A 25,261-nucleotide genomic window follows, 5' to 3' on the forward strand; every position below is an offset into this window, starting at 1 on the left:
ATTATTTCATCAAAATCGTCTCAGGTATTTTAAAATCACAAGCTTACACTTTCAGACAGGGATCTTAGACACTTTCATTTCTTTTCAATACATTTTTTTGAATACATTGAATATATTTTTTTGACAGAAGCAGAGACGCGTCTCTGCAAGAACGTGTGCCGCGTACACCGCGCTGGGTTCAGTAAGCTGCGTGTGTGCGGTTTGTTCTACGCAGGCGCGGCGCTGCAACTCAGTCTAATGGCGCTAGCTGACTATACCATCGTGTTACTGCAATTCGCTTATTTGTAAACCATGCTTCCATTAAGATGTCAGTTGTTCCCATGTAAGCAGATAAAGCCCAGAACAACTTATATTGCACAAGCATTTGCGCAGACACTCACTATTCCTCCATTCTCATAGCCTGATGGGACGGCAATCCGACCCGACCGGAGAGGTTTACGGGCTCTTCAGTCGGGTCGGATTGCACGAGTGTATCAATCACCAACTTCCAGGCTCGACTACTAGACCAACGAGGCAGTGGTTGACTGATTTCGATTTAAGTAAATAAAGATGACTCCAATAATTATGTCAGCTTGTGCCAATATTGCTCGCTGGTTGCTTGTTTGTGGTCGTCATGGTAACGTGACGTGACAACGTCGTCGATGGAACTAATCTTTAAAGAGTCTTGAAGATAAACCAAGTTCAAGTGGTGAGATGTTGCAAAATGTATTCCGTTTCCACTCGATTGATTGTAACCAATGTGATTATTGAAGTTCTGAAACGATAATAGACAATGAGAATGATCACTGTGGTATTATTTCAATTTCTGACAAGATGCAAGTGTATCAAAAGATTCTAACCACATCTGGTACTTTGTTAAATGTATTTTATTTTATTAGGGAAAACAAACAGTAGTATATCATTGGTACACAAAATGTTCTTAAAACTAAACTTAAAAAATATACTACCCACTACATTTTCCACAAATTACAAAAAAAAAGTGATACTAAATCTGTACGCAGACATTTGCTGTCAAATCGTTATAATCCTACTTATATCCTACTTCCTACTTATATTATCCTATTTCCTACTTATATTATCCTACTTCCTACTTATATTATAAATGTGAAAGTTTGTGAGAATGTATGGATGTATGTTTGTTATTCCATCACGCAAAAACGGCTAGACCGATTTGATTAAAATTTGGTATGTAGATAGGTGATACCCTGGATTAACACATAGGCTACTTTTTATCAACACACCACGCGGGCGAAGCCGCTGGCGGAAGCTAGTATAAAATATATATGTCGGAGACTGTCATTAGTACGGATACTAAACGTCAAGCAAGCGCGCCCTCTGGTGGCGTTTCCGGTGAAACAACATTTTGGCGCGCTTGGCAGAGTCGTGGTGGTCAGCGTGGCGTCCGCAGAGCTCAGTCTTGGTTCAGTCTTGATCGAGTCTTGGTCGAGGCTTCGTCGAGTCTTCGTGGAGCTGTCGCGTTACTGCCTTTCGTTACGTATAGTGTACCTAGTGTTATTGCCTAGCGTTGTAGTACCGTTGTAGATCCATATTGTAAAGGTTATTGTAATGGTTCTTCTAACCTAACAGACAGACATGTGTTGCTGGGGAGTTTGTTCCGCCACTTCTTCTCCCCAGCCAAAACACATAGGAAGTGGCGAAGGGCGGGCGTTTTGGGGGTTGTCTTTTGTTCTGACTAATTTGAATAAACGTTTGAGTTTTTGAGTTTGTTTGAGTTTTGAGTTTCTTTGAGTTATCTCTTTGCTTGATTACCCTAACTGATGTCGGACGATAGTGCCATCCTGATGACGCCTCCGACATCAGAAGTGGGATGTAATCCGAATGCCCACAGTGTCACGTGTTCAAAATGTGAACGTGTAAAAATTGTAGTGGTGAAAATTGTAACGCCTGATACGTTACTGCTATCACATTGAATCGATCTAGGCAAGCACTAGGAAGAATCCTGGGAGGTTATTCGGTGGAATGGTTATTTGGGTGTGCCTGTCAGACGCCGGATAGAGGTTGTCTTGAAGGGCAAGTCGACTATCAGACTCCGGATAGAGGATGTCTTGAGTCGTTGTTGTCAGACGCCAGATAAAGTTTGTCTTGAAATGGTGACTATCAGACTCCGGATAGAGGATGTCTTGAGTCATCGCTATCAGACGCCGGAGGGAGGTTGTCTTGAAGGAAATTGTTGAACTGAGCTTAGTTTTGGACTTTTGTTAGTAAGGTTTGCTATGTGAATTTTGCTAGTGTGTATTTAACGACGTAAGTGGACTTTGAATCATTTGGATAAAAAAAAAATGGAACGTTGATAATTTCAAATGGAGTTTGTAGTAGAAGATTTATTAAGAATTTCAGCGAAGGTAGAAGTATGGTGACCACGGTTATGGTAATGGTATCGGTTTCCATTGTTACATGTCAAGCTAGTTATTGAGGGTATGCTAGAAAATTAACCGAATCTGTCTTTTTTTTCATGTTTCAACAATGACGGTCGTTATTGTCCAATATGGCGACAAAATTACTGCGGAGCATCCCAGCTGCCAGTAGCCCAACGCACATCGTGAGGTCGGAGTGTTGGTGCTCGTGCATCTCCGTGGTGTGAAGCCTTGCTGTACTGCGTGCCATAGCGATGTGCGCATCGTCACGCACGTTGAATGGAAACCCGGTGAGACCGATCCATTTTTGGTTTATTTTTGTGGTTATTTCTCATGACATTTATAAACTTGAGAGGTAGTCTCGCTGATTAGTGTTGGTTATGAACTGCCTGGGTTCAAGGAGCATTCATTGCCACAAGCTTCCTTATAAAGCTGCTGTTAGGTTTGTTTTGATCCGAATGTGTCCAGGAGCTGACATAATGTTGACGTGACCTTCATGAATTGCATGGTTGGGAAAATCGACAATCAGTGAAATTAGATTTATGCCATGATAGTCATATTGTCATATTGTTATGAAAATGTTGTGATAAAATTAACCGATTTCCGATTTCTTTTGCATGTGATAATCCCGTGAGCCTCTCCTGCTTCGAGTGAAAGGAGTCTAGTCTGCTAGTTCGTCGCTGTGGCGTCCGCGAGCGCGACGCCTGGATTCTACTGCGCGCCGGATTTCAGCTTGAACATACACGAGACGCTATGCACAGAGATGTTACGACGCCTGAATGATAAACCTGGTGAGATCAATCCAATTTTATTGTGGCTTGTCATTGTACATTGTACTGTTTGACTGACTCGTTGGCCTAGTGGTCGCAAGCGTGACTGCTCTATACACGAGGTCTTGGGTTCGATTCCCGGGTCGGGACGAAATCGCTTTGAGTTTTAGAAACTTTCACAAAACAGTCTGGATGTTGATGAGGATGTTAGACCTTAAATTGAGAGATTAAAGATGCAAACGTAGTATGCAAGTGGCTCAGATCGCGTACATTTCGATGCTGTTCATGGTTATTGGCCTGAGTTTTGCCTAGCCAACGTCCAGCATGGTGATGTCGCCTACATCGCCAAAGGAAGAAGGTAGATTGGGTACCGGATGGAGGTCCCATAGTTGCCGGACAGAGGCAATGTGATATGTTGTGTGTGTTGAATTCGGGTACCGGATGGAGGTCCCGTTGGTTTTGCCGGATTGAGGCAATGAGTTGTTAGACGAGGTGGAGTTACGAACAGAGTACTGCATACTAAATTTGATCAAACGATTTTTAAGTTGGTTCGAATGTTGATTTTGTAATTTAAATGCTGAGATTCTTGTGTTATGACAATGTAAATGTGAATGAGAATAAATTTTGTTGTTTTCATTTTACGATTTCATTTCCCAACGTTTGGTCAGGAAGGCCGAACAAAGGACGTCTTACTTTCCGTGAATTCTTGTTCCAGATACCTATCTCACACGAGGACGTGTGAGTTGTCAAGATGGCCGTGTCGGAGACTGTCATTAGTACGGATACTAAACGTCAAGCAAGCGCGCCCTCTGGTGGCGTTTCCGGTGAAACAACATTTTGGCGCGCTTGGCAGAGTCGTGGTGGTCAGCGTGGCGTCCGCAGAGCTCAGTCTTGGTTCAGTCTTGATCGAGTCTTGGTCGAGGCTTCGTCGAGTCTTCGTGGAGCTGTCGCGTTACTGCCTTTCGTTACGTATAGTGTACCTAGTGTTATTGCCTAGCGTTGTAGTACCGTTGTAGATCCATATTGTAAAGGTTATTGTAATGGTTCTTCTAACCTAACAGACAGACATGTGTTGCTGGGGAGTTTGTTCCGCCACTTCTTCTCCCCAGCCAAAACACATAGGAAGTGGCGAAGGGCGGGCGTTTTGGGGGTTGTCTTTTGTTCTGACTAATTTGAATAAACGTTTGAGTTTTTGAGTTTGTTTGAGTTTTGAGTTTCTTTGAGTTATCTCTTTGCTTGATTACCCTAACTGATGTCGGACGATAGTGCCATCCTGATGACGCCTCCGACATATATTATACAATTAGGTATTAACTGTAGCTGCGTAAATATTAATGAAACGAAAGTAACAAATATCTTAATAGTAAAAAGAGCACTGCATCTAGACACACGGCAGTGTGTCCGCCAAGTTCGAGCAAAAAAGGCGACACACCGGCCGTGGGTTATATTACACGAACCATTTCGGGCCAAATTCGACCCCCCTGTAACTCAAAATCTATTTTATTTACGCATATCAAATTTCTAGTATCTGCTGAGACCCCCTCACTTATCTAAAATACAAAATTTCATTAATGTACCTATTGTAGGTTTTGAGATATTGACATCAGAAAATCGCTATTTTTACTATACACTCACTGACTGACTCACTCATCAAAAACCTAGACCACTTCCAATGGTCGTATTGACTTGAAATTTGGCATGGAGGTAGGTCTTTATGTCAAGGTAAAGGGAAAAATCTGAAAATGGCCAAGTGTGAGTCGGTTTCAAAATTATTCAGATTATACCCCTAAGAAACTAACTAAATGTATCTATATTTATATAATATATCTTCGAATGGTCGTACCGATCTGAAATTCGTTACAAAGGTTTGTATTTAGTCAAAGTAAAGTAAAAATCTGAAAACGGCCAAGTGTGAGTCGAAAATAACGAATGTGTAACTTTGATCCACTATAAGTATGGAGCGAAAATGAATAAATAATAAGTAATCTAGACACACGGCAGTGTGTCCGCCAAGTTCGAGCAAAAAAGGCGACACACCGGCCGTGGGTTATATTACACGAACCATTTCGGGCCAAATTCGACCCCCCTGTAACTCAAAATCTATTTTATTTACGCATATCAAATTTCTAGTATCTGTTGAGACCCCCTCACTTATCTAAAATACAAAATTTCATTAATATACCTATTGTAGGTCTTGAGATATTGACGTCAGAAAATCGCTATTTTTACTATACACTGATTCACTTATTCACTGACTCACTCATCAAAAACCTAGACCACTTCCAATGGTCGTATTGACTTGAAATTTGGCATGGAGGTAGGTCTTTATGTCAAGGTAAAGGGAAAAATCTGAAAATGGCCAAGTGTGAGTCGGTTTCAAAATAATGAAGGTGTTTTATACCCGGTGTAAATTTATACCCCTAAGGAACTAAAACGAACTAAATTTATCTATATTTATATAATATATCTTCGAATGGTACAAAGGTTTGTATTTAGTCAAAGTAACGTAAAAATCTGAAAACGGCCAAGTGTGAATCACTTTCGAAAATAACAAATGTGTAACTTTGATCCACGAACATAATATATGATAACATGTCATGTCAGTCAGTTGGTAAATCTAGTCATAGTTAATCTAGTTCATTTCTTTGTAAGAAACATAGTGCATATTAAAAAATCTAAAAAATAGTATAAATGAGACATTTCTTTAACTAACTTCATCATAAGAAAAAAATAAAATAAACAACCTTACAAAAATAAATGAAATCCCACCCAAAACAAAAATGTGAAAGACTGCCAAGTTCGATAATATGGGAATGCTTCGCCTATAAAAGAAGTGAGATCTGAATAAGTACCAAGTTCCATACACATACCTCAGTTAAAAATAGTTACTTTTTAATGATGATTACTTGGCAAGTTTTAATAGAAAATTAAATACTTGATTCATTGCGTTTAGTAGGTTTATAACAAGGTGTATGAAAACTTGCCAAGTAACATCATTAAAAAGTAACTATTTTTAACTGAGGTATGTGTATGGAACTTGGTACTTATTCAGATCTCACTTCTTTTATAGGCGAAGCATTCCCATATTATCGAACTTGGCAGTCTTTCACATTTTTGTTTTGGGTGGGATTATCTATACTAAAAGGAAAACTTTGTTTGTTTGTTTGGTTGTAATGGATAAACTCAAAAACTACTGGACCGATTTTAAATATTCTTTAACCATTAGAAAGCTATACATATTATCTGCGAGTAACATAGGCTATATTTTATGTGCGGTGCGGGCAGTAGCTCCCACGGGACGCGGGTGAAACCGCGGGAAAACGGCTACTTATTAATATAATAAAATGCCACATTACTATGCCTGGTGAATTCATACAAAATGTTATCTTAGATTCAACTATTGTAAGAGAAAAAAAAAACAATATAATAAAATCGAATGCATCTAACGCAGTCTACTGCCGATCCTTCAAAACGTTGACTATGCTTTTTTTGAAACTGAATCTGTTAAGATGAAATAAATATGTCGATTGAGCCAAACTGTTTATTGTATATGTATATTTTCTAAAGGAGTAATTATTCAAAATGTCCTAATGTTCCATAACATGTTAGATGGTTTTGTTTAAGAGATACCATCGCCTGCCAAACATACATAATTACACCTAAATGCCCATAAAAGAATAAATTGTGTTGATAAGGTACCTTTAAGTTATTGGATCGACTGATTACTTTTTGACCTACTTAGTATTGTTAAATATGTTAAGTGCAGTTAATTTGTATACGTTCACCATCGATTATGGGGTCATTTATTTGTTTGGAATCCGTTGTTTGTGATACAATATGAAGTTTTTTACCTTTGGACGCATGCACCAAACATATGATGTGTCTATTTCAAAAAATGTAGATAAAGATGTGCAAGCGATGCTTTTTCCTTTAAATTTAATGCAAAATGTTCTCTTTTGTCCTAAGTATCGCATCAAAAATAATATCATATCTCCTAACAGTGTTTTATCCAATGTCATTTCTCTCATTGCAACTATTGGCTATATCATTTTGTTCAGATTACGAAACTACATAGTTCAAAACTACTACATTGATGGTTCTGGCGGTTTAACCGCCAACCTGTATTTCGATATCTGCTTCTATATTATTGGTTTTGTCATGAATTTCGTTGTTGGAGTCAGTCAAACCCACAAGAGTATCAGGTTTGTCTTGACATTTCAAAAAGTCCATAGATTCCTCAAAAATGATCCCCATTTTGACAATTTAATCATCTGGAATTGGATTGTCGTAATAATAGCAGCCACTTTCTACAATTCTGCTTTTGTTTATTTTACTTATTACCTGGGTCTCCCTATGTATTTTATATATGTGTCGGGCATTCTGAGCGCCTTTGATTTCAATATTGTTTATGCTTATCGTCTTATGACTTGTTTGAGCCATAAATTAGAAGTATGGAATATTAAACTGTTAAGTTCTGGAGAAACAAACCATGACATATACAGCAAGAATATGTTTCGAGCCTACCTTGACATACTAGAGTGTTATGATATAGTCGAAGCCTGTTTTCAGCATTATGTAAGTATGTTTGCTTGAAAAAGCATTTATTAGTTTTTTTTATTTATAATTTTAGTTTTCTTTTGTTTTTCAGATACTTTTCTATATAGGGGAAGTATTTATTCATTATCTGGTATACACTCAATCATCACTCGATGCAGTAAAAATGGCTTGTCTGTCTGGAGAAATTGTAAGGTTTTTTAAAGATGAATTCATTATTTCTAGTATTGTTTTTGTTTAGTGCTTATTTTCATATAAACATTGTTTTAGGATCTGATGAGCATAGCAGGTATGGCAATATTTTCTACGGCAGTCTGGTTAATGAAAAATTTGGCGTGGCAGATCATGTTGAGTCAGCAATGTGAGAAATTCTATTCAACTGTGCAGTGCGCTCAAGATAATTGCATATTTGTGTTGAATTCGAATTGTTCAGGTAAGATATTATTTCTGCATACAAAGCAATATTATATTGTAACAAAATATTTATTGAACTACTAGTATTTACACTATATTTATACAAGGTTAAAATCACACAATCTTCCAAGACTTTCCCCAGCTAGATATGTTGGGGTCGGCTTCCAGTCTTCCAGTCCAGATGCAGCTGAGTTCCAGTGTGCCACAAGGAGCGATTGCCTATCTGACCTCCTCAACCCAGTTACCCGGGCAACCCCGTACCCTTTGGTTAGACTGTTGTCAGACTTACTGGCTCCCGACGACCCGTAACGACTGCCAAGGACGTTCAAGGACTGCCAAGGAAGCCGGGACCTACAGTTTAACGTGCCATCCGAAACACATTGGTGTCCGAGATATACTTAGGAAGTACATACAAACTTAGAAATGTTGCATTGGCACTTGCCTGACCTGGAATCGAAACCACGTACTCGTACTTGCCCCTCAAGTACGAATAACGTTGCGAATAAAAGCCTGTAAAAAAAGTCTTTTTACAGAATCCGTGCATCGTCTCTGCAAAAACGTGCGTCGCGTGCACGGCGCGCGGTTCAGTAAGCTGCGCGTGTGCGCACTGTTCCGCGCGGACGCGGGGCTGCAGCTCAGTCTGATGGCGCTGCTCACTGATTATATTGTCGTTGTACTGCAGTTCGCTTTCTTGTAGACAAAAGTCTGTTGATTTTATGAAATAAAGTAAAAAATGTTATATTAAAAAATGAGTTTTATTAGTTGCAATTTAATAAAGACAAACTAAAGGAAACTGTCTTTCAACGTAGTTATGATTGTGAAGCACAGTTGGTTGTCAAGATAGGGCTTTTCATAACTATAGGTCCGTCTTTTCATACCGCTCGGTTGTCGAAACAATCTTTAAATATCCATATTTACGGGTGTTTGAAGAGCAATTACTAAAGGATAGGAAGGACAATAAAACGTCAATTCTGTCAGTCACTCCAAAGTCGGCGCCATTTTGCTGTCTATTTTTCTGGCGCCCAATATTTTCTGCACTGCGATGTTCCCAGTCTGGCGCCTTCGATTGTTTTAGACTTCAATTCAAATAACTTTTTATTTTTACTACTTTTTATTTTTTATAAAAATGCAGCACGTAGCGAGAAAATTATCGTGATACTGGTAATTGTTTCAAACCTGGAAGAAGAAAGAAGCCTTTACCAAACATACATAATTCATCATCATCAACTCGTCACGCCTGATTGTCAACAAGACGAACGGCAACAAACATCATTAATAAGTCCAACTTTTCCATATACAATCCTTTTAGTTAATTTAATTAAACCCTTTAAAGCCAATCAAATAAATGTACTCGATAGCTTGTTTTTGTGTACCAGTGTTTATATATTCACACGAACGTTCGGTTAACTCTTTCTAGAAGAAATTCCGACTGAACAAGAAAGCCAATTTTAGGGATGATATGACTATAATAAATGATTCAAAGCATGGAGATATTTGTAAATTCAAGACAAATTAATTCAAACAATATAGTGGATAGTGATGTGCAGTCGATGTTATTGCCTTTAAACCTTCTACAAAATGCTTTTTTCTGCCCCAAATATCGAATCAAAAATAATTACATAACTCCAACAAACTTAATTTCCAATTTAATCTCATCGATTGCAACACTAGTATTTATCTTGTTATACGAGTACCGAAATTATTTGGTTCGTCTGTTTAAAATATCGCAATTGTCCACAGCCTGGAAATATACTTCATATTTTAACGGCTTTTGCTATTCTTTAGGTTTCATCATGAATTTAGTGATCGGCATCATTCAAAGCAAAAATTCGGTACAATTTGTCCTCACTTTCCAAAATGTGCACAGGTTTCTAAAAAATGAGAATGGTTTTAGAAGTTTTATTGTATGGAACTGGGTAGCTGTATGTCTAACATTGGTCTCTTATGTATTTTTTTTTATTGACCAGTGCACGAGTGGTACTATCGGTAAGATTCATGCATGTATTGGCTTCCTTCTGAGCTCTTTCGATTTTAATGTTGTTTATGCGACTCGATTACTTCGATTATTGGAATATCAATTAGTTTTATGGAACAATCGAATCTTCAAACTGCGAGAAACAAGTGACATTCGCGATAAGGATATTATTCAAAAACTTTTCAATGCTTACGCGAATATATTGGAGTGTTACGATATTATTAAAATTAGTTTTCAGCATTATGTGAGTTTCACTTTACAATATGTTTAAGTTGCATTATTTTTAGCTTATAAGTAAGAAGCTTTAACTGTAACTTTTCAGATACTGTACTACATCATAGAAGTACTTATCCATTCCATACTTTACATTCAAGTGACTATTGACTTATTGAAATGCGCAGCCAACAACGACTGTCAGGTATAACTTTATACATACATGACTTACAGTCAGAAAAACGTAATCTGAAAACAATTATTTTTAAGGATGTTTTCGTTTCAGAAAATAGGGATTAATGCTATTCGGGTATCAATATCTGTACTGTTTTGGTTGATAAAGAATTTGATGTGGCAAATGACATTCAGCCATCAATGTGAGAGACTGTACTTGGCCAATGAAAGAACTCTAGACCACTGTGCTTTTATTTTGACGTCAAATTGTTCTGGTATGTCAAAAAGTATTTAACAACACGGGTTGAATGAAAATATCTTGTGGGTGAACTTAGGGTGTGCCTACACGGTGCATGTAGCGGGATCAAGTTGACGTGCGCAAGTGACAAGTGACGCGGGTGGGTATTTTGCTTCGGTACATGCGCGAGTCGCTAGACCCGCACGTTTTAAAGATGCATGTAACCTGCACATGTGCCTCAACATACGCAAGTTACTTGCACCGTGTAGATGTACTCTTATGTTTTCCTGGCGCCCTGAGAAGAATGAATCATTTTTCTTCCAGGAACGGAGAAGCGTCTCTGCAAGAACGTGCTTCGAATGTCCCGCGCTGGGTTCAGTAAGCTGCGTGTGTGCGGTTTGTTCTACGCAGGCGCGGCGCTGCAACTCAGTCTAATTGCGCTGCTAGCTGACTATACCATCGTGTTACTGCAATTAGCTTTTCTGTAAACCATGTATTTAGTGCCCATGTATTACTTTTGACAAATAAAAGGTGCAAAGATATACTATCAGTTCCTTTCATTTCTGCATTTCTATTTTTCTGGCGCCCTACCTCTACTGGCTGACTTATTCTGGCGCCCTTGATTTTTATGCATTAATTACTGTACAAATACAATATACTTATAAGCATATATAATGATAAAATAATATGCAGTTATCGTGATCAATGTATAATTATGCCTTGTTTGAGAATTAAGGTCGATACTCGATAGAGTTAATATCGAAGAGAAAACCAATTTATGTAAGTTGTAAGACCACTTTAAGTTTATGAATTCTATCTTTAGAAATTACCTTAATATTTTATTAATACGTCACAAATGTGTACTGTAGCGACAGCTTTTAAGTCCTCTAAATACGAAAAAAAGCTCTTGACATTGGACGCTTACAAATATTAACGTGATGCCAGTTCCAAGCAATGAAGTGGACAAAGATGTGCAATCAATACTTTTCCCTCTGAATCTATTGCAATTTCTAACGTTTTGTCCAAAATATATAATCAAAAACAATGTTATATACCCTAATAGTTTAATTGCCATCTCAATTATTGTAATTGCAACATCAATATTTGTACTATCGTTTGTATACCGCACCTATTATATTCTTTCAGCAAATGTTTTACCATGGTTCAGTGACTTCAGTGTGTATTTCGACGTGATTTTTTATTCCATTGGTTTCATTATGAATTGCTTTTTTATCATCGTTCAATCGAAACAAAATGTCGAGTTTGTCCTGATATTTCAAAGGCTACATAGTTTTCTTAAAGAGACTAATTTGAAAAACCTCGTCACCTGGAATTGGGTTTTCGTAATCTTAGTTTTGTTGGTCTTCCACATTATTTGTATATATTTATTGGTTATTCTCAAATTGCCTTTCCATTTTCTTTACTACAGCATTATTTTGAATAGTTTCGATTTCCACATTGTTTATGCTTCCCGACTCATGAAAATGTTGGAACATAAATTAATAGTATGGAATATCCAAGTCTTGAGTTCTCAAGGAAACATTGACGAAAGCTATGGGAAAAGACTGTTCCAGGCTTATATAGATATGTTACAATGTTATGATCTTGTAAAAGTTTTTTTTCAACAATTTGTAAGTATACTCCAGATATATATTTAAGTAATTTTGTTTTGTGAGATGGGGGCAAACGTGTGATAGTAAAGTTATTTTTTTTTCTCTTACCATATACATTTTCCAGATATTATTCTACGCTATTGAAGTGCTTGTTCACTCTCTATTCTATATAAAAGCATCGCTTGATCTATTCATTATGACAGTGAAATTGGGACAAATGGTGAGTACCGATTCTAAGTTCGAAATTACCTAAATCAGCCTTAAAGTTGTCTTATGTTCTGTGTATATTATTAGTGTTTTGACAAGAATAGAAGTTTTATAGAACGACTTTTATTAAAAGTAATAACACAATGTATTAAATGGATACATAGGCGGTTTGAAAATAGATTTACTATATTTTTATCCTGTTTTAGCATTGGATCGCCATGGCAGCTATATACATATTTTCTATAGTAATTTGGCTGGTAAAAAACTTGCTATGGCAAATACAGCTTACCGTACGATGCGAGAGATTTTACTCCGTCATACTGCATTCTCAGGATACATGTGCGATTGTTTTGAATTCCAATGGCTCTGGTAAGTAGGTACTGGCAAATATTAGACGCACATAACTCTGAGTTAGGGTACTTCTACACGGTGCATGTAGCTGGAGCAAGTTAACATGCGCAAGTGACAAGAGCACGCGGGTGGGTATTTTGCTTTGGTACATGCGTGAGTCGCTGGGCCCAAACGTTTTGCGTTTCACGTGCCTTAACAGGCACAAGCTACTTGCACCGTGTAAATATACCTTTATGACAGTAGGAAGAAGCTAAAAATATATAAAATGTCTTTGACAGAAGCTGAGAAACGTCTCTGCAAGAACGTGCGTCGAGTAACACGCGCACGTTTCAGTAAGCTGCGGGTGTGCGCACTGTTCTACATAGACGCGTCACTACAGCTGAGTCTAATGGCACTGCTTACAGACTACATCGTCGTGCTACTACAATTTGCATTCCTGAACCCCTAAAAGTACCACCAAATAAGAAGGAGTGAATACAACATGATTAACTGGAACATTGCCTTGAAAGTGTACCTACAAACTTTTAAATAAATCACTAGTTTTAATAGTATATTTTTAGAGACCCATATTCTGGTGACATGTCCTGGTACTTCCGATTTTTGGCATTGCTTTGGCCCCCATTCTGTAGTGCCCTTGACCAGGCGTAAGACTAAAAGTCTCCCCCAAGGGTCGCTACATCGTCCTGGTACTTCAGATGTTTGGCTTTGCATTTGGCCCTAATCTGTAGGTCCACCTTAGCTAAAGACTAAATATCTCCCCCAAGGGTCGCATTACTCTCTCTTCGGTAAACCGCATCCACTGCTTTCTGGCAACCTTGGCTACATCATCCATCCATCCTCTACCTACACGGTAATATTAACATATTTTCTGGTGGTAGTATACCCGAAGGCCAACTTTAGAGAATAAAATTAAAAGTTAATATAATTTTGTTGTCTCTCGTGATTCAACTAATTTATTATGGCATAATTATATTGAGTTACACGTGAACTCGAAAATCGATAGATATTACTTATGGATATGAATGTGTTCGCTTTGCTACTTATTATAAACTTGACATTCTTTGTCTGTGACAACTGTGTGAATTACAAATAATATAATTTTTAAGTATATTGCTATCATACATTACCGTAATTATTTTACAGTCTGCTGTTATTAATTTCATTTTTTGCTTATCGTATAAATTGTTAGTTTGATCGGATCTTATTGTACAAATAGATTCCTTTTACATTTATTAATTTCGTTTCATTATTTTGGATGCATTTAGCCAAAGTTATGAGTTACAACCTAATAGACAAAGTTGTGCAATCAATGCTGTTACCCTTAAATCTGATGCAGTATATAGCATTCTGTCCAAAATATTGCATTAAAAACAATTTCATAAGTAAAAACAGTTTATTTTCCAATTTCATCTCATTCTGTGGATTGTTGATATTCTTATCGTCTTTTGTATACCGTAATACTTTAATAGAAATGTCTCTCGGTAATTCTTTGACAGTATTTATGTATATAACTGCTTATTTCGATTTCGTCTACTATTGCTGTGGTTACGTTATGAACTTCATAGTTGGGATCATGCAAACCAAGAATTCCGTCAATTTCGTTCTTACTTTTCAAAATGTTCACCGGTTTCTCAACAATGAGACTTATTCTAGAAACTTTAAGGTCTGGAATTGGATAATTGTTATCCTGGCTGTTGTGGTACAGACGGTTTTATTTGCTTATTTTAACATAACCGTAGGTTTGTCTCACTACTTCATTTATATCAGTTTTATTATAACAGTTTTTGATTTCAACATAATATACGCTACCAGACTATTAGGCATTATAGAAAATAAATTATTGTTATGGAGTAACAACGTTTTGGACTTGCGAGAAATCGGAGAAATACACGATGAAAATTACTGTAGAAATATGTATCAAGCTAACGTTGATATACTAAGATGCTATGATCTACACAAACTATGTTTTCAAGAATATGTAAGTCTGTACATAATTATGTTTTGAAACTAAATTAAAGTAAAACAACATTACTATAGTGAACCAATTTCGCTTTCCTTCGCAGATATGTTTTTACATAACAGAAACATTTCTACACTCTTTGATTTGCATTCAAGTTTCAATAGAAACGTGCAAGATGGCCGCGAGCACGGGGAATATAGTGAGTTAACAGTAGTTCTTCACTTGGCGCTCTTATATTTTTCTAGCGCCCCTGTACTTTTCTGGCGCCCTAGAATTTCAATTGTTTTTGCTGTAATTTAAGTAAATAAAGTCACGTTTATTATGCCAAAAAATACAGCTTGATACAGAAATTTTAAACAGAAGGTTTATATGAATTTAAAAATGTTATTTAGTTACATAATAATATTGTTACCTTAATTGTTTACCACTTTAACATTACAGAGTGCCATAGGTACAGCTATATTATCAACGATGTCTGTATTGCTCTGGATATTGAAGGATTTGTTTTGGCAATTACTGTTCTGTCGGCAGTGTGAGAAATTTTACTCAAGCATGGAAAATGTTCCTGATTATTGTACACTTATTTTGAAAACATCTTGCTCCGGTAAATATTGATGAACGTCGCTTTAGTACTGAAACTGTGTATAACGGATTGTATAATTAATATTTTTAAACCTGATGTCCTGGGTTTTAATAAGCCGTATCTGGTTTAATGATCCTGACGCCCGGATTCTGGAAGTTACACGACGCGCGTAAAGCCGGCGTCCCCGAATGCTACCCAGTAGCAGTTGTTGTTACAAGTATACGTCAGAGGCCGTCAGGCGAAGTTGAGAAAATTCTGACACCAGGGCTTGCTAGGTGATTAAAACCTAAAGGCTAAACCTGCAGCTCACTCGATAAGAAGAACTTCAAATATTTTATTTTTGTTGTGAAATTGTGTTAATGTATTTTTTTCCAGAGTCAGTGAAGCGTCTCTGCAAGAACGTGCGTCGCGTACACCGCGCGCGTTTCAGTAAGCTGCGCGTGTGCGCACTGTTCTACGCAGGCGCGGCGCTGCAGCTCAGTCTGATGGTGCTGCTTGCTGACTATACTATAGTGTTATTGCAGTTTGCTTTCCTATGAACTTTTGTTTGATACAGTAAAGCATTCAAAAAAGTTGTTGTCCTTACCTCATCATCCTCCTGACCTTATCCCTTTTTCATTCTTAAGTTTGCGCAGCGTGTCTCTCATGTAACATCTTTTCTTTGCTAGGTGTTTAAAAGTACATAAATGTGGGGGCCAAATGCTTTTTTTATTCATTAATAATAACAACGAGTATCATACTTTACGAGTTACTGTGGGAAAAAGCTAACCAGATGACATAATTCAGATGTAAGTATATGGCGAAGTATATCGGGTCGGGCGCCCCGATATTCTTCGGCACTAAATAGGGCGCTAGACAGGGACGCTACGTTGGGACATCATGCTGCTACCCTGATCGTCCTGATTCGCATGATGCAGAGAACACGCAGTATGAAAGGGGTTTAGGGGAGAACATTAACCAATGTTCATATAGTTGTAATACAAACAAAATCATGGACTTCATAGTTTTATTGGAATTAACATTAAAAAATTCAAAACAAGGACTCACAAAGTGGTAACTATAGTCTATTCTTATCTAATTATATTAATGTATCCATCATATTTACTCCATATAAATCCTAAAGTACTTATTGTCTTAGAATTAAAATGTGCGTGGTTGCGGCACCGTCAAGTTGAGCAAGCATAATAATTAAATATAGAAAGGTCCAAAATAATTCAAAATCGCTAAATTATTAAATGAACTGGTCCTTAAAACATGAAATTATTATGCTGTAGGCAACAATAAGTAAATAAAAGATTTACAATTACATTAAAATATGGCATATTAACTAAATTCTAACCTGGACTCGTCATTGGTTGAAATGGTAACAAGAAGGTCACAAATAATATGGTAACGAATATAACCTCCTCCTTTTTGGGAAGTCGGTTAAAAATAATAAATGAGCAATATAAAATTATCAAAAACAACATTTACAAATAAATTACATATTTAAAACTTAACCCTAAACATAAAATAATATCATTACATACGTCATATACAATTACACTTATTTAGACAAAACAATAATCGATAATATTGGGCACTTAACTTATATTAGAGGCAAGAAATTTAAGAGTATTTTATAAATGGCCGTTTTTTCCTCTAATTCCTACAAACTACATATACATATATACTATGTCATAATCACAATATCTTTATAAGCCTATAATAATTAAACGAGCAATTAGTTTTAAAGTACAGTATATCTCGTGTAAGCTGAAATAACGCGACCCCGCTACCGCATTTACATACAAGAACGAAAAACTGTAAGTGAAATGAGACCAAAATCCGGTATTGGGACGCGTCATTTCAGTTTTTAAAGGAGTTCTATTATAAAAATTTCACGTTGTACTAAAAAACGCCTCCAACGATTTTGATGAAATAGTATTTCTTTTAAATATTTTACAATATCTTTTCCCAACTTTATTTAAAAAAAACAAAGCCACAATTATGTCTTAACTTTTTCTAAATGAAACAGTCCCAGTCCGAAAGCCATCTGTGACCATATGTTCTGCTCTTGTAGTTGCTTGAACACTGTGTCCCTTGGTCAAACTGGGTATTAGCAACCTAGGACCACACTCTACCTATAATCTACTAATTTTTTTGTGGTGTTTTTCTCTCGTCTCCGTTCTAGAACACCTCCTTCCTGAAGCCGAAGCCGAACTGGTCGCACTTGAGGCGCAGCACTCGCGCGAGCTGCGGCGGCCCGCAGTAGAACACCGTCACCTTGCCCTTGTTCTGCTCTTGTAGCTGCTTGAACACTTTGTCCCAGTTAGGGCGGCCGGCGTTCGTGCGAGTTTTTAGGCCGGTTATTAGGTCGCGTTTTTCCTGGAAATTGGACAATTTTATGTAGTAAATGTTTATGTCCAGGGCGGAATTTCTGCTTATACCCAAATGTCTATGTGGGACGAATGCATCATTCCAACAGTAAAAGAATCTTCGCAACAAATCGATTCAACAGTTTTGGAGTCTTCGCGGTAAACACACAGACAAAAAAACCACCACCAAGCTTATACATAGCTATATTTATCCCATCGTGGGCAGTAGTTGCCAGTGGACGCGAGTGAAACTACGGAGACACAGCTAGTATTATACCTCTGAAGTTCGTACCTTCTCATGCAGCAAGTCCAGCGCCAGCTGCAGCCCCACAGCCTTCATGTCGCACTTCTGCAGCGCGCTGGTGATGTACATGTGCATCGTGAGGAACCGCTCGCTGTCTCCTCTCTCCGCCTGCTCCATCTCCAGCTGCGAGAGGAGGGACACGAACCACTCGAACGAACGCTGCTCGCGGTTTATCCAGAAGAAGTCCACCTGGAGTTGTAAATGACAAGAAAATAGTAGGAACTATAATATCGGAACGTCAATCAATTATAAAGAACAGAAATATTGACATCTGAATAATTGAACGTCAAAAATTGCTCAATCATCCTAATAAATCCGTAAATGCAGAAAGACTATCAAGTTAACATTTGTGGCTAATGTCACCAGGTACCGATAAGTTTGGGATAAACTTTTACAGCAATCCGAAGTTGAGCGATTAACTGGGTTGAGGCACTCAAATAAGCAGTGTTAGGAACAAGCGAATGTTTCACCGTCTTTATATATGAAAGATCATCATATGACCTCTTCCCTTTTGGTATCAGCCTGAGGGAATGTCAGTCTTTTCCTGTCTAAAACCCACCATGTCCCTAAGTCCTCACCTTCTTCAAGTTCATGCCATGTCTGGGCATGTCAGCAGGCCAGTCATGTCCGCATTTGGGACAGGTGTGCCGGGCAGCGCTGTGTCTCCTCGCCAGTGCCTGCAGGATGGACGCGAAGGGAGTCACGCCTATACCGGCAGCTACCAGGGCAGCGTGCTGGGCGAGGAAGATGTGGGATGATGCTGCGCCGTAGGGACCGTCGAGGTAGATCTGGAAGTTATGAATAAAATCATTGTGAACAGCCACCAAAGAAACCCGAAAAATTTCAGCGTTGTACGATATTTAAATTAGCGCTCTTCATTTTTTCTTCTATAAAAACTAAATTTTGCTGTGCTCAACAAGGTCAAGGTTGTACATTATCGAATAAGAATATTTGAATACTGAGGAAAAAAAACTGGCCTAGTGTGGTTTCCGTAGGTACCATCATCTATAGGGCCTCTTTAATCATCAACAGCAACTTTAGATTAGCTCCGTGACTTGAATTTGATTGAAATCTCATAACTGGTTGAAAATACGTAGCATAAGGAAATACAGATCCTTACCTCCAAAGGCTTCCCAATAGGATAGTTGAGTTCAAAATCATCAGTAGCTTCGGAACCATCGTTGTCGTCAACTGACGTCGGCTGACACTCCACGTCGCGGTCCGGAGACAAGCTCTTTGATAGGCGACGACGTGCTGTCAAATATATTTGTAAAATTATTAAGCTGGCATTCATTGAACCAAATTCGGAAGAAGTCAGTTTTTAAAGTAATCACACTACGACTTGAATTAACCGATATCAAGAAAATGTAGCTATGTATGTATGTGTAGTTCTGCAATAAATAAGTGCGGCAGTAAGCTATTTTCGAACAGTAGTAGTTGTTGATAGGCTCATATTTTAAATGAGAACGATTAAATACCATCACAATAGAAGTCTTCATAAATGTTTCTACTCAAATCTATTTATGTCACCATCAAACTAAAACTAAAAGCCAACTCACCAATAGTCAAAATACTATCATTGCTCCTCCTCCTCTCCTCAAAGCTGGGCGTCTTGAAGGCGATGATAGTCGGCTTAGTCCTCATGTATCTGAAGCTGTGCACCAAGGACTTGTTCTGCGGGATCTTGCTCGCCAGGCCGAAGGATTTACGAGCTGATACCAGTGCTTCCTCGTTCAGCTTGCTCTCTGATTCTGAGCGCATGAAGTCGCGGAGACTGGGGAGGTAAAATTACAAAATAAATAAATAAATAGGTGACTACTAAGTACAGGTATGTTACCACTACAAAATTCAGTATGAAAATGTGACCTAATCCCAGAAATCTAAACGGATATTGATGGGAATCGAATTCCGGATAAGGAGCCTGTTAGTTGATAACATAGTTTAGATTCCAGTCAGAACTGAGCGTAAATACGATACAGCCCCAATTTACAATGCCGAAGAAAGTAGATAGTATGTAGTTAAAATTGGTGTTTCGTGATGAACTCTAATAGTTTTCTTTTATTTGCAATGAAAATGATTCCATAGCCACTTAAGTTTTAGAAGATAATCTGTTACCAAATCCTTTTACAAAACAAATAAAGCCAATACTAACGCCATAAGCCGCTGTCGTTTCTTGACGTTTTTCTGTACGTCGGGCATCGAGCGAGACTTCTCCAGCGTGCGAGGCGGAGCCAGCAGTGAGGGCGCGTATCTTATCTTTGTTGGGGATGGAGCTGAAAGAAATAGTCATAAATATACAATTATGGTTTATAATTATGATAATTCATTTAGGAATTACATAAATGATATTGAATTTATTGTAAAAGCAGGTTTCTGTGGAGAGTAACGTGCAAGAAAGTCCATTGTGAACATTTTTAAAACAGTTGTAACAATATTATATACATGGAAGAAATGCATGTAGAGATCATATAGAACCACAGAGAGGTAATAAGAATAAATAAAATGCAAGAACATGTATTGGGACGGTGGCTACATTGCAGATAAGTAGTTTAATATAGGTAGTTTATAAAGAGTATATAAAGAGTTTTGAGAAAGTTATGCATATAAATGATAATCTGGAGGCAGAAATAAGGATGCGGGCGAAGTTGCTGGTTAAGAAAGCAAATAAATAGTATAAATCCTACCTTCATTAAGCTTGACATCACCATTCTCATCCCCGACAAAGGCATCATTAGTGAAGCACTTGGGAGAGAAGTCTACTGAGCGCTTGTTGGTGCTCGCGATGGAACCCTTGCGACTCTTCTTGCTCTGACTTGATATGGAGCGCGCTAGCTTCCTGGAAATACGGAATAATGCATTTTAAATAGACTATCAACAAAGAAAACTATGAAATATAGACATGGGTGCAAATATATAGATTGATAAAGCTAAAAGAATAGAGAAGTTGAATTTAGGCCAGAAAATTAAATATGTACTTATGTTTCGTAAAGTCGTGGTGGCCTAGTGGGTAAAGAACCAACCTCTCAAGTATGAGGGCGTAGGTTCAATTCCAGGTCAGGCAAGTACCAATGCAACTTTTCTAAGTTTGTGTGTACTTTCTAAGTATATCTTAGACACCAATGGCTGATAAAAAGGTGAAGGAAAACATCTTGCGGAAAGTCTGAAATCACCAACCAGCATTGAGCAAGCGTGGTAATTAATGCTCAATCCTTCTCCGTGTGAGAGGAGGCCTGTGCCCAGCAGTGGGACGAAAAAAGGCTGTAACAGAACATGTTTCGTATAAATCTGGATAAAAACGATGTAGGTGATAGATAGCTAAAATACATAATATCATCTATAGAATCTCATTGGAGACTCAAGCATTGCGATTCTGCAGATTGCGTGATGAAAGTGCAAAATCATGATAGCTAGAGATCAATAAAACAATAAATGATGGCTTGGAAAGGCTTGGAAAGGCTTGGAAAGAAGCGCGAGTAGTACCAATTTTTAAGGCTGGTGACAAGTCCGCTGCGAACAACTATAGGCCAGTGTCTATTTTGTCTATTTTTGGAAAGGTGTTCGAAGCTTTAGTATTTCCTATACTATCGTGGCATGTAAAACAAATATTGATGCCTGAACAACACGGTTTCATGAAGGGCCGCTCGACTGGAACCAATCTTGCGTGCTTTATTTCAGATTTAGTGGACGCCGTAGATCGTGGATCACCTGTAGACGTAATCTACACTGATTTTAGCAAGGCGTTTGACAGGGTGGATCACAAATTGTTAATCAACAAGTTACAAGCGATCGGAATTGCAGGAAAGTTGTTGCAATGGTGTGAGTCGTACCTTGTTAAACGCACGGCTAAAGTTGTGGTTAATGGTTATTCGTCGAACACGTATCTCACTCCATCAGGTGTACCCCAAGGCTCCCATTTGGGCCCGTTATTTTTCAATATATTCATAAACGACGTGGCGTCTTGTTTTGTACACTCGAAAATATACCTATACGCGGACGATCTAAAAATCATTAAACGAATAGATGGCACTCAAGATCATCATAAACTTCAGGAAGACTTAGATCGTTTTTCCATATGGTGTTTAGATAATAATATGATACTTAATGCCGAAAAATGTAATCACGTACACTTTTCGAGGAAAAAAGGACCGTACTTTTGTAGTTACAATATCAATGGCCAAATTATATGCGAGAAAGAAGTTATCCGTGATTTGGGTGTTTATATTGACAACAAGCTTCGCTTTAACGTTCATGTTGATAAAATTGCTACTAAAGGTTTTAAAATGTTGGGTTTTATACTTCGCAACTGCAAAAATTTCAAACGCGCCTCAACTAAAATTGCAATATTTAACTCAATAGTCAGGTCAGGCTTGGAATATTGCAGTATAGCTTGGACTCCATTCTACGAGATACATAAACAACGTTTAGAATCAGTGCAAAAAAGATTTCTTTGGCACTTGTCATATCACTGCAATATAGGCAGAAACAAATCTAGCTACGGTTCACGTTTGAAACACTTCAAACTTCTGAGTCTAGAAAATCGCCGTATAATCCTAGATCATCTGTTCCTGTATAAAATAATAAATACTCACATTGATTGTCCACGGTTACTGGATCAAATAAATATTAACGTGCCTTACAAAATCGCTCGAAAGTCTCGATATCGGTTGTTTAGCGCTAAGAACTTTAAGACCAATCTGGGCCATTTTTCTACTGTAAATAGAATGCAGGTACAATTTAGTCGTCTGTCAAGCTCACCCAACGTAGATATCGACATGTCTTACTCTTTACATAAATTCAAGTCTACCCTGCACGGGGCATTATCATAACGGTAAAATTGGTAAATTATTGTTATTGTTTTTTTTTTATTATTATTGTTGTTTTTTTATATAAGACTTTTTTTATATAAGACTTTGAAACTTATAAAATGTTTAGGTTTTGTTTTTCCTTTCTGTGATTAATTGTTGGATGGCACAAGTCAGCACAATATTCTTAGCTAGTAACATGGCAAATGATTTTTTTTATTGTTTTTTTTCTTACTCCTATGTTTAATGCATGCCGTGGCAGCCTTTAATTAAGGCTACACTACAAAATGTAATTATTATGTAAGTGCTATAACATGTTCTTTTCTGGTGTATGCTTTGTTGGTTGTCCTTAAATAAATAAATAAATAAATAAATAAATAAATAAAATAGTTGAAAGAATGCAGATTAACTTACTCGTGTCCATTCTCAATAGCAGGTACTTCTCCAGCGTGTAGTCGCGCCTGTTCCCGCTCGAAATACGAGTACAGACGGTTGGTCCACTGACCAACACCACGGATGTGTAGCCATAGGTAGTCTGCAGTGTAAAAGAATTTTATAATTACAGTGGTAGAGATAAAACGTCAAATGACAAGGGAGTGTTAACAAATAAACCTGTGGTCTCATATTGTTATAGTCAGAAGTCAGAAAAATCGAGAACCAGTCTTATCCAGGGGTACCTTAATTACTACTCGTCAAAATTGACGAAGCCAAAGTCATATATATGGTATCGCCGTCGAGTCATGTGAAACATTGGTACTCATAGCATAGGTAGGTAGCATATCTTTGGCCTAAAAGTTAACCGTAGTAAATAGTAATATGTATTTAGTAATCCGTGCCTGTGCCTATGCCCCAACATATATAGATGGAAAGAAATTTAGACAGATGACCTACCTTCCTGCTCAGGCGCACTACTGATGGTGAAGGGATGCCACTCATAAGTCGCGATGTTGGGGATGTTGACGAACACGTAGTCTCCCGCGTGGAAGTGGAACAGCGGGGGTCGCTTCACCACCAGGTGTGTCACGCGGGATGGGAGCAGGATGCCTGACGATATGTAGGTCTTGCCGCGTTCCGTTCTGGGGAAGAGAAAAAAATATTTCTGTTAGATAAAATAATTGTCTTGTAAATAAAAAGAAGGAAACGTGCCTAGAGTCTTTAGCGATGGAAACGTGTACTTGTTGCTTTAAAATTAAAGGGAAGAATTCGTATCTAAGTCACAGTTGCATGCACATAAGACAAACGGTCTATGTATAGACCATAGCTTTCATCTGAAAAATAAGTGGCCAATTCAAGCAGAAAATATGATAATCTTTGCAAAAGACTTGCTTCGAAGGCAACTGGATTGTGAAGGTCATAAAAACAACTGGCACATAAAAAAAAAACTGGTGCTTAGCAATAGTCGTTTAGACTCAAAAACTGACCTCATCCAAGCAAGTCTCATGATCCTCTCGGAGAGGTAGACAGTGCCGGGCAGCACGAACCACTTCCAGAAGTTGGGCGCGTGCAGCAGCAGCAGGATCCAGAACGGCACGTATAGAAGGTGCGTCCAGTAGAATATCTGGAAGATTAGAGGTGAAGAGACATGAAAAAAAACATTGGAGCCATTTGGTAATAATTGTAATGTCGGCACATTGAACTGAGCAAGTGGCGATTAATAGAAGCAATATAGCAGAGACGGCAGGCGGATCTACGTATCGGTTTTTATAGTGCGGTCTTGATCCGTAATGTTATGGACCATAGAAAAACTATTGCTACAGCCTATTTTTCTTGCTTCGTCTGTTGTGCTGCATACAGAATTACGGACACTTATATGAGGATTATATCAACTGTCAAACCCAGCCCAGGCCGTCAGCTACTTTCACAGCAGTCATTGTCCCTATTCCATGACAGATGAGATCAAGATCTGACATAACTGCTCCTAAACCATGCCAGCTTCATGATTAAAAAGAGAGGCCTTATAGGTAAATAACTGACCTCAAAGCTCCCCCCTCGTCTGATGAAAGGCTGGCTGCACACGAACATGACGAGCAGTATGACGGCTAAAGCGACGCCGGTGGGGTTGGCACAGCCCGGCACCAGCCCGAACAGACCTGGCTTCTGCGTCAGCAGCCAGTCCGAGAGCGTGTAGTTGTTCTTGTTCAGGACTGGGTCGTGCATTACTATTAGACCTGGAAAGAAGAGCAGGATAAAGGATACATTTAATAATACACAATATACATAACATAAACCTTTTTTTTTAGAAGTCTTTTGTTTTTATTTTAAACTGGTGGAAGTTAAATTAAATACAATATTATTATCTCATGTTTTTCTTTCAGTTCCTACTGATATCTGAACCTAGGACAAAACATCATATAAGTACTAACTGAGTATT

The 25,261-nt window shown here is 38.0% G+C and overlaps 1 protein-coding gene and 1 long non-coding RNA gene across 3 annotated transcripts in view; one reads left to right on the forward strand and one right to left on the reverse strand.

Annotated features, from left to right (window-relative positions):
- Positions 1 to 7,066: 7,066 nt before the first annotated feature.
- LOC124642396 lies at positions 7,067 to 8,682 on the forward strand. Its single transcript, XR_006985761.1, has 3 exons — positions 7,067 to 7,889; positions 7,970 to 8,132; positions 8,647 to 8,682. It is a non-coding gene; the product is annotated as an uncharacterized LOC124642396 (long non-coding RNA).
- Positions 8,683 to 16,419: 7,737 nt separating this feature from the next.
- The window catches only part of LOC124642364 (NADPH oxidase 5), a 62,370-nt gene continuing 53,528 nt past the window's right edge, over positions 16,420 to 25,261 (reverse strand). For both annotated transcript variants that reach the window (XM_047180760.1, XM_047180761.1), the window contains 11 exons: positions 24,865 to 25,058; positions 24,312 to 24,448; positions 23,782 to 23,966; positions 23,305 to 23,425; positions 20,773 to 20,924; positions 20,241 to 20,361; positions 19,648 to 19,862; positions 19,209 to 19,342; positions 18,667 to 18,876; positions 18,077 to 18,277; positions 16,420 to 17,794 (listed from right to left, as the gene is read on the reverse strand). In XM_047180760.1, coding sequence (XP_047036716.1) covers positions 17,597 to 17,794; positions 18,077 to 18,277; positions 18,667 to 18,876; positions 19,209 to 19,342; positions 19,648 to 19,862; positions 20,241 to 20,361; positions 20,773 to 20,924; positions 23,305 to 23,425; positions 23,782 to 23,966; positions 24,312 to 24,448; positions 24,865 to 25,058 — 1,868 coding nt within the window. In that variant the 3' untranslated portion in view covers positions 16,420 to 17,596. The remainder of the gene's footprint in view (positions 17,795 to 18,076; positions 18,278 to 18,666; positions 18,877 to 19,208; positions 19,343 to 19,647; positions 19,863 to 20,240; positions 20,362 to 20,772; positions 20,925 to 23,304; positions 23,426 to 23,781; positions 23,967 to 24,311; positions 24,449 to 24,864; positions 25,059 to 25,261) is intronic.

The sequence above is a fragment of the Helicoverpa zea genome, chromosome 24 (genome assembly GCF_022581195.2).
Source record: "Helicoverpa zea isolate HzStark_Cry1AcR chromosome 24, ilHelZeax1.1, whole genome shotgun sequence".
Taxonomy (NCBI): Eukaryota; Metazoa; Arthropoda; class Insecta; order Lepidoptera; family Noctuidae; genus Helicoverpa; species Helicoverpa zea.